The 10407-nt window shown below is 36.9% G+C and overlaps 1 protein-coding gene across 1 annotated transcript in view; it reads left to right on the forward strand.

The window, feature by feature from the left end:
- Window positions 1-3151: 3151 nt before the first annotated feature.
- The window catches only part of CRIM1 (cysteine rich transmembrane BMP regulator 1 (chordin-like)), a gene marked incomplete at its 5' end in the record, with an annotated part of 26350 nt that continues 19094 nt past the window's right edge, over window positions 3152-10407 (forward strand). Inside the window, 2 exons of the mRNA XM_010077648.1 lie at window positions 3152-3299; window positions 4764-4920. Coding sequence (XP_010075950.1) covers window positions 3152-3299; window positions 4764-4920 — 305 coding nt within the window. The remainder of the gene's footprint in view (window positions 3300-4763; window positions 4921-10407) is intronic.

A 10407-nucleotide genomic window follows, 5' to 3' on the forward strand; every position in this document is an offset into this window, starting at 1 on the left:
TTTGTGGGCAATGGTGGCCAGGTTTGAAAACTTGGGTGCTAATATTTGTTTGTTCATTACTAATTCACAAATGTTTTTTTGGAAGACCAATTCATCTTCCACTGTTCTTTCCATTTCTACTTGTTAGTTTGGGGTTGTTTCCAACAGTATCATATTAAATTGATCTAAGTCCAATAATTTGAAATTCCCATATCCAAGTCAGCGTATAACATCTTAAATTGTTGCAAACTACAGAACAAAGTATTTGCTAGAACTACAGTGTTTAGTGTGGTCAGTGTCCATAAGCAATAGCTTTTGGCAGTATCATGAGGTCTAGTGAAGACTGACTAGAAACATGGACCTCTTGGTAACTGACTTTGCTTTTGCAGCCATGGTTGCACATGGAAAAGAAAACTGCATGGTCATGTTATGTGGGCTGGATTTGCTGCTATAAGTTTTCAGTGCATGTTTGTCCTCAAGTGAGTATCCATTCCTAGCAGGAGGCTATGTTAGTGATGTCTTTGAGGACAAACAGCCTTTCCATGATTATTGTCCTAGCCTTCTGCTGTGCTTCATTCAGTTGAAATTCTTCCAGAATTTTATGTAGTATTTCAGCTAGTGTTTGTCCTCACAATAAAAAGCTAAGGATTTGTGGTAAATACACCATCATATTAGACATTCAGGAACACATTCATCTTTTTCTAAAGTGATATCACGTCAGTATCATTCTGGGATCAACCAATATCTGTGCCTGAACTCTCAGCTTGTAGTACAAACTCTTGTTCATTCCCTATGGGCCGCACAACCCTATATGTTTTCAGTATTGCATTTCACCCTACTATTATTATTTTATCCCCCAAAGCCCTCCTATTACCGTGTGTAGAAGGGTTGTTTGTTTTCTCTGTGATGTTACCTCATTGACATTTCGTGTTTTGTAAGAAAAATTAAGGAACATATTTCTACTGTTCATGTAGAAGAACTCTACTCTCCAGCCAGGTATTTCCCTAAGCAGCGCAATGAAAGATGTCTTCCCTTTAATTGGTTTCCTGCTCATCATTTGGTTTCTGTTTTAGTCTTCTACTTCTGAAGCAGTTATTAGCCTAGTTAGGGCTGGATCTCTTCTCTGCAAATACATTCCATGATCTGGGATTCAGGTTCCTGATGAAATTTATCTAAGCAGAGGTGGTAAAGCCCCCAAACAAGTAACCTCCTAACATTTTCTCATAATAAATTTCCTCAGTTCATTGCAGTTGACTTTCATCAACTAGTTCTCTTCGTTCTTCAGTATTTGTCACTTCAAATACAAAACCTTAGCAGAAAATCTGGTTTTACTTATCCTTTTGTGGTGAACTTGTGATTATTTTATTAATGATTCATTTAAAGCTGCAGCTAAGGCTATAGAGAAATTGTCAGGATAACAATTGCATATGCTGAATTTGATTCACATTTGATCTTTAGGCTTGCAATCTTTTACTCTTTTTTTCCCCTTTCTTTCTCTGAGAGCTACACTTTACTCTGCAAAATTGATGGTTCGCTCTGTTTTCTGAAGAAAATGCCTGGTTTAAAACAGTGGACTAGGGTTTTCAACAGGATTATGCAGCATAATGTTTCAGTACGAGAAATTTAAATGGTTGGATGTGAAGTCAAAGTGGATCAGAATTCACTTTCTGGTTTTCATGACGCTAGATTTCTTCATAGAGAAAGTTTTTCAAAAATTAGTCAAAAGCTGTTTCCTCAGTCTGTAATGTCGTACTACCAGAAATTTAAGTATGAGAATGTGTTATTTAAGTAATAAGCATCTTCTCAGAAGGCATCTCAGAAAGACTCTGTCAGGAGAGGTCTGAGTAGATTATTCACTTTGTGACTCACTATGTATAGGATTAAGCAGGGAAGATGTTGCCTTGAGACTGGATCTTCTGGTTAGTATGTCAGCTGAATATTTGAGTTTTAGGTGTATTTAACATCATGAGATACTTGAGATGAGACACTTAGTACTTGTATAGCGCTGTCCTAGACAACCTGAACCTGTTAATAAAGTATATTAACTTTACACATAAAAAACTTGGTTTGCATCTCTGAAAAGCAGTTCAAAACAGAATGAAAGATTGAAAACAAAAGCATATTTGGCTCTGGGATTTTGAGGAATTATTATTTTGGCGTCTTCTGCAACTGTGTGCTCAAACCTAGGTGTTGCACTTTGATAGCTCTCCTTAACACAAATCACAAGACAAATATAAAATATCCCAATGCAAAAATGTTCTTGTTGTTTCTGGGGGGTTTTTTGGATTTTTTCCAACTTTTATTTCCAGCTCTTCCTTTCACTTTAAGATGCCTAATCATTTCTCACATCCCTTTGTATTTGTACCTTCTTGTTCCTTGACCTGTCTTTCCTGAGCCTGATGGACAGCCACCTAAACCCTTCATCTCGCTGACAAAGCACACTTCAGAAAATGAATGGTTCTGATCGATCCAACCTGTGCCATTCCAGGATTATTCACTGATCAGTTCTGAGCATCAGCGGGAGATATCATAACTTACATCATATCAGAGGTCATAACAGAACTTAATGCTTCTTGGAGATGTTCCAGTGTAGGTTTACTTTTCCATGCATTCTTTATAAAGTTCAAGTCTAACTTTAAAAGTTATGACTATCTTATAAAGTCATGTGTAATTAAAAGTTTTTTTAATTTTATTATCACTATATGCTGTCAGGGAATAATTTTGTACAAACATCCTACTGTAAAAGCTCCTTTAAAAAGAAAAAATATTGTTAAATTAACTTGTTTCAAGGAATGTCTCTCTCTTTGAATTACATATACGTCACTGTTTACCAGAGAAGAGTATCTGAATTTCCTCTGCATTATAATGTTTTAAAATCAGCTTTAGGGGCTCCATGTTAGAAAGATCGAGTATTCTTGATAGATCAGCCTGAACTCTTATGTCTAAAAAAACTTGTAAGACTTCACGAAGATCTTTGTAAGAGAAAAAAGTAAAGCAAGAACCTGAGACAAGGGTTATGATTGCTGTCAAAGGATAGATCTGACAGAGGAAATGCTTAAATTTCATGACGTTGGTACTCTGCTGACAAAGACAACCTCTAGAACCAGATTGGAAAGGTTCTGGCATTTCTTCTTCTGTATTCTGAATGACAGATCAACTTGTACCCTTTTAGCTTCAGACACCAAACTTGCCTAAAAGTGGAGTGGTGGGAGCCATGAACCTGGTGATGATCTTTATCCTAAGTAAACGGAGAACTGTTGTTTGGGATAAGGCAGCCCTTACGTTGAATGGCATTTGTGTGCCCAAGTTCCACTGCAGAAGTAGGCAGTGAACTTGCAGGTTTTCTGTGAGGCTTTAGTCTCACTCTGAGGTACTAAGAAACATGATTTCTTTACCAAGTGAGCATTAACCTGGTAGAATAGGTAAGGAAACAATTAGATTAACCACATCTGGTTAAGTCTACCTATTGTCTTTGTAAGTAGGTTATGCTATGTTTTGCCATCTTAAATGCACCATTACAAAACCAGAAGAGAAAGCATTTAAGTAAAGCAAAGGTTCCTGCTGTTTACTGTGTGTTACCGTGTTAGAGACATGAAGATTACCTTCGCAGAAGTAATGTAAGTAACAGAATAAGTCAATGGCTGATCTACTCTTTGGAAAAACCCTGTCCCTAAATATTCATATCCCTAAAGGAAAGTGGTCTTCAGAGCTCGACTGAGGAGCCCACCTGCAGGAGCACTGTGCAGCCACCCTCCACAGAACGAGCACTTTGTTGTGGTGTGGATGTTTGAACTGGAGATGAGCTGTCCTTTGAATATCACTCTGAAAATCGGCCCTTTGGGTATCACCCATCATAGTCTTCTCCTGAAGAATCTCAAATATATTTCCCTCTTTTCTATTTTGGTCTTTCTTTGGCTATTGTAATAATGTTTTTTTTCCTCTGTTTTGCATCCCTAGTATAACAAAAATCATTGTTTACTGTTTCCTCTCACCTCTGCAACCACTACATGAATTTTGTACTCCAGATTATGTTGAGTGGTTTTTCTGGTACTTTTTCTTTCAGGAAGAACAAAAAGAAACTGATTATTCTCCAATTAGTACATTCTAATGAGAGTGAATATAATTACTGTTATTTATCTCTGTACTGGAGAAATTGAGATGACAACAGTCCAGCATCTCCCTTACGCACGAGAGGCTGATAAAATGCAGTAGCGGATTTGGAGTCAGGTCTTTCAGTCTAGCATCTCTAAGCTTAGGTCACTCTTAGGGTGATATTTTTAAAAAGCAGGTCTTAATCACCAAGCAATTGACAGCAAACAGCATAAAGAATAACAGTTGTTAATATATCCTAACCTTTCAGTTGTATTTAAAATAGAGGAGAAATAAAGATGCTCTATATTGAACAGAAACGTACTGAACCCATATAATGTGTTGAAAGTATATGTGAATATTTAATATTCTATTAAAGGCCAACAGAGTCATGGATGTCGGACTCCTTTGGCTGTGCATCTATTAGCAAAATCATGGTGGTTTAGGGTACCAGGTAGTAATCCCCAAGTTCGTGACAGGAACTGAAGACATCCTGTAGTGTCTGCTCATATGGTTTGGGTCATTACTGGAGAATTCTGTTGAGTATTTTAAAATTGGGATAGTCTGAAAGTAAGGACTGCTAGTATTTAAAAGTTATGAAGTAAAAGGGGAACAGAAGATTTAGTCTGCTAAAGATGCATTTGTCTGGTATAAACAGCTTTCACATTGTGATAACCTGCACGTGTCCTTCGCAGGGGAGGAGCTGTGCACCGGCCTCATTTCAGGCTGTTCCTTGGACTGTTCCTTCGGCTTCCAGACGGACATCCACAACTGTGAGATCTGTCAGTGCCGGCCGCGGCCTAAGAAGTGCAAACCCATTGTATGTGACAAGTACTGTCCCTTTGGATACTTGTACGTATTCTCATTCTCAAAGCGTATTTAATACAATCCCTGTACATATTGAAAATATGCAAAATCCAGGCATGTGTCTTTGTGTTTCGTTTGTGGCAAAGCAGGGGAAGTGTAGGAAAATAGAAATGTCGTTACTTGGTGTGAGATTAAAGTATTCTTCAAAATGGATTTTGATCAAGAAATTAAGAAACAGCAACTAAAAAAACAGCAGCAGATGATAAAAGCAAAGAAGTGCATAAATTTTTTTTTTTGAAGAATGTTTGACGAACAAGATGAAAAAGCTACTTACAAGCAGTGTCTCTTGCATGCAGCTTTTTGAAATGCAGTTTGTGTGTTCCGGCGTGATACCCTTTCATTTTATAGCGTGTTTGTTTTATTCAAATGATTTTATAATATATCAAGGTTTTTTAAATGTTGATGTGACAGTGGAATGGTTTTAATGAGACATTTCTGATAGTTACTTTACAGGATTCATGAAGAACAGTGCCGGCTCATATTTAAGTTTTTGTAAATGTGTTCAGAACCTGTATTGTTGCTGGAGTTCTTTCTCCATAAAAGGAAATATTTGTGGTAGCTATTCATTTGTGGGACAGGTGACAAAGATTGGGCAGATCTTTTGTCACATAGAAATTTTTTAGTAGTCAGTCTAGTGGCTTCTGTATGTATTTTACCAATACATTTTATTTTTAATGGGTCCATTCCATGTTACTGCCTGCTCTTCATAACAGTTTAATTTCTACCTCATGACAGCTGATCTTCAGATAATGTTGATTTGTAATTTGTTTTCTTAGGATTTGTAATGAAGTTTACTAATCTTGCAACTCTTAGTCTTCAATACTAATTCTCCTTTAGTTTCTGATTCAGTTCTGTTTGACGCTCGTTCATAAATGCTGCAGGCTTTAATAACAGTAATCTGTCATGTAGTGCGTCCTCAGTATGTGGTTTTAATAGAGGAATCAAAACATGGTAGAACCTGAGTGACCGGAGAGGTACCAGAGATTTTAGAAAAATAGAAATCAAGCTGTAATATAGTGATATTCTCTCAAATGTGATCAGTGCTGCTCAAAGATGGTGCCAGTGAATAACTTATATTCTCTCCCGTTGTCCTGCTGATAAAAGAAGGAAAAAAAAAAAAAAAAAAAAGCAGAACATGAGCCTTACACTTTGCTTTAATCTTCATGCTATTCTTAGCCAGAGAGTGCTGTTCCACTTATATGAATGCACTGTTCTGGCTGATCTCCCTCTTATTGCCCATACAGCTCTTGCACTGTGCATGGTGCTAAAGGGGAGGTGGCATTGCACCAAACAAAAAGCAGACCAATATCCCATGGGACAATAATGGCACAAATATACTGCAATACACAGCCAAAAAAAAAAAAAAATGCTTGAAGAAATAAAAAAAAAACAAAACATTGAGTCACTTTTTTTTTTTTTTCTGCATTAGAAAGGATGCTTGACTTGTCTCCTTGAGCCATGTCTAGTGTAATTTGAAAATACGTACATAATAGCAGTCCAGCAAAACAAAGTAGTACCATTTAATACAATCCTGTGTCTATTATTTGAGATACAGATTTAGGCTTGCCTCTGGTTAAACAATAGAAGGTTTTGCAGGAAATAGCACTCATGAGAGTGATAGGATTGAAATAGGACAAAATGAGGGAAAGACAAGAAAGATTAAATCAGACTTCACTTCTGTCCCCAAAACTCAAAGTTTAGTAGATAAGAGAGGAAGAGTAAGAATTTTAAATGACAAGGTTAATAAAATTATCTTCAAGCATGTTGACTTCAAGAGTGGCTGAGAGTTACTTTCAGTTTTGCAAGTGAAAGAAGGTAGAGCAGGACGGAAGGTACAGAAAAAGGATGTCAGTTTTGTCGTCCCCAGAACTTTTGCCTGGTGGCTTCAAAGGCAGGGGGCAGGGATGGGTGAAGATGGGTAGCAGAACAAAAAAAAAGTGAAAGACTGAGCAGAAATAATGACTGGTTAGATGTCTCGGTTTTTTAGATAGGATAAAGCTGCTTTCATTAAGGATCAAAGGAGTGAAGTCAATTAAAACAAGCACAAAGCATGCAGAATTGCTTAGAAAGCATCCAGGGAGAGTGAAGTTTGAGCCATGCCATTGGGTAGGCACAAAATCCAAGAAGTCTCTTAAAGCTGGGAGCCAAAGAAGCAAATGGTGTTGGGGTGTCTGAAACTGTGAGAATGATGGACTCGGCAGGAAGGGTGGCTGAGATGAGACAACAGCAATAAAGGAATACAGTTTACAGCTATGTTCAAGCATTTCACTGGAAATTGCCATATAGTCCTCACATGGTGTAACCATTTCTCAAGCGGCACTGAAATAGTTTGCGCTAGGTTATATTTGATTTTGAACTTTGGCACAGAAGAGAGAAAAATTCTGAATAATGGCCATCAGAATATATTTCATTACTATTTGCAACAAAGATGGAAACCATCTTGTTTGTTCAGGACACACAAAGCATCTTCAGTAGCAAGTATAGGATGCGAGCTTGCCAGTCTCCAGACTGTGTATCTGAACATTTTATTTCTGTTTTATATTTGTGTTTTAAAAACTAATTTCCATTAAAAATAATCAGTTTTTCAAATTGGTTTATAAACTGTGGATTAATCTAATGTGATATTTATAGGGCACGCTAAGGCTGTTGGATCTTGGAGCTTATGCTTCTTCTATATTGTAGCTCTTGATTTATTGTCTGTAGCAGGGTCAGTAACTTGAAGCTATGAGGACAGAATCTGAGAAGACGTTTTTCATCCACATGCTCAAGGAGTGAGTGCATGCATGTGTTTGCATAACAGCAGAGACAGTTGATATGAACTACAACATTTTTTGCTGTTTACTCAGTGTGATTGAATAGCATTCAGCTTGGCACAGGAAAAGCTTTTTCTAATTTTAATATTACAAGTGCATAAATAAATTCTCATTTTCAAGGCCATTTGCTTTAGCCTGTTCAAAAGTTATAATATGAGAAAGCCATTAAATAAGGCCTATGTAATGTCTCTTGTCATTACCTTTTTGGGCTTACACAGAAATAGCTTGAATGTATTCATGACCCAAGGTCTAGGTGTTTATTTCCGTGCCAAATAACTCTATTATTTGACTTCTCTGCAGTATCTAAAGCAGTCAAGGTTGTTTCTCCTTTTGGTTTCTTTCTGTTTACTACTACTGCTTTTCTTCACTGGCACTCCCTGTGTAAATGTCACACTGAAGTGTTAAAAATGTTCTTCTACTGCTGATAATAAGGATTGTTCTGAAGTACCAAAGTCATTTACTATTAACATGTTTTGTTTGTGTAAATGTATTAAGTTTACTGTTACATTCTTTTAGTTTATTGTACAAGACTTATCCCAACAACATGAATTTAGGAAGAAGTACTCTTTTCCACATAATGGGCAGGCTTGTCTGGTTTGGTTATATTAAACTGTAGATGTTTTTATTTTGAGGAAAGTGGACAGTATTTTTACAACTTTAAATGGAACATAGTAGAGCCCTTAGTAACCTGTGGTGAACTGAATATATTTTTTTTTTACCTTCAAAATTATGCATCTTCAGGAGAAACGCAAATATCCTTTTAAGATAAGACAGTAAATTCCCATTCCTGTGCCTGTGCTCCCGTTGTGTGTGACTGGCAGCGATGTTCTTGATTTAAGTCTACCTCATTAGTGACCAGGCCATGTATAACTGCTAAAAGGAGCAGTATTTTCTTTGGTCCTGTCTTCTTCCTTAGCTTTCAGTGAAGATGTGCCCCTTACATATGTTTTTCCTCTTCAACTTCTGACTTTCTTCTCCTAAGCAAAGGTTTCTATTTACCATTGCCTGCTATTCTACCTTTCAGTATTGTTAGTTTTGCAGTGAAGTTGGCTGTTCCGTGTGAACTGAATTAACCAATGAATTAATGAACTTTGATTAATTCAGAAGCTTGTTACTTGGTTTGGTAGGTCTCACTTTCATGGTCTCACTCATGAATGGTGACTTAACTGGTTTTCTAAAGAAAGTTTTAAAGATGAGGAAGATCCTTATGTGTAAGTAGAAAATGACCCTTGGGTTGCAATGAACTTGACTTGTGATGTTAAGGGTTATACTCTGACACACCAGTATGAATCATCAAGAATACTTTTTTGAACAACAACAACAAAAGATCTGAAATAGTTCCACTGGCCTTCACTTGTTGCACTTTAGGTGAGATGTGCCTGCATTATTTTGAAAGGCCTTAAAGGAGAAATCTCTAAAAATGAGTATTAATACCCCATCTGGAAACTGAAATTTTATTTCCTCCATTACAACTAGGGGGCTAGAATATAGAGTTCTACTTCACCTTAAAATACACATGTGAATTAAATCTGATCTGAAAATGCCGGTGCAGACACCACGCTGTTCAGGTCCTCATAGCATTGACTTTTGATAGCACCGGAGAAGCTTACCCTCTGCAAACTGAGGCTTTTCCTTGAGCTGTGTGACTTCCATTTACCCTTACCACATCTTATAGTGTGGTGCCTTTACATACTCTACTTCTACATCTTCAGAGAATGAAAAGAACCCAAGAGTGGAGCCTAATATACTTTCCACCTTAATGAACTGTTTTTCTGTGTTTGAGACCTTGACCTCTAGATTCCCTTAGTTTGTGTGATCTGTGAGTATCGCCCTGCTGATGTGCCTAACCACTTATGGTGATTATTGTTAATAAATTTGTGGTACGTGTCAGTAATTTATCTGATTGTATGGGGAAATCTAAAGGTGTCCATGCTGTCTTCTTCACTGTGGGCATACCTGAAGCCTGCATTAATGCTATCTATCTACCCAGAAACAGTTCAGTCTTCTGAATGAAAATCAAAGAGGACTGAAAAGAAAAAAAGATGGGCTTAGCTTTATATGAAGAAATCAATCCAATCATTCATTTTGCTGGAATGCTTATCTGTAATAAAGAACTGATGTCTCGGTTTCTGAGGAGGATAGGAAAAGACTTATGAGTATTGTCCATGAGCTGCAAGAGCACTTTAAACGCAGAGATGCTTAGTCCTAGGTGCAGGTATTTTTCAGTGTCAATCATGTGTCAAGGATAATCTGTTAAAGGATACAAGTTTCAGGCACAAATCTCAGTGATTTTCTAAACTTATGGAGGAAGCAGCCAGTGTCTAATAAACTGTGTGACACTGTCACATAAGAGTAGAAAAAATTTAGAAAAATAGTAAGGTTTATGATGTTGAAGGAGAGAATAATGAGAGGCTTTATTTCCTAGATTTACTAGGCTTACTTTGTACACCCGAGGAAGACTAGAACTACCAAGTAATACACTTCAAAATGGAAACTCAGATCTCCAGAAATGGAAGGTATCTGGAATTTAGTGAAAAGGAAGAAAAATGGTAAACAAATTAGAGTTAAAAAGCATAAATATTGAGCAAAATTACAGATTTCTGTATGTTTTCTCCTTTATTTTAACTAAAGTGTGCATAAAACAGATATTAGAAATATA

The sequence above is a fragment of the Pterocles gutturalis genome, unplaced genomic scaffold (genome assembly GCF_000699245.1).
Source record: "Pterocles gutturalis isolate BGI_N339 unplaced genomic scaffold, ASM69924v1 scaffold5928, whole genome shotgun sequence".
In the NCBI taxonomy this organism is placed as follows: domain Eukaryota; kingdom Metazoa; phylum Chordata; class Aves; order Pterocliformes; family Pteroclidae; genus Pterocles; species Pterocles gutturalis.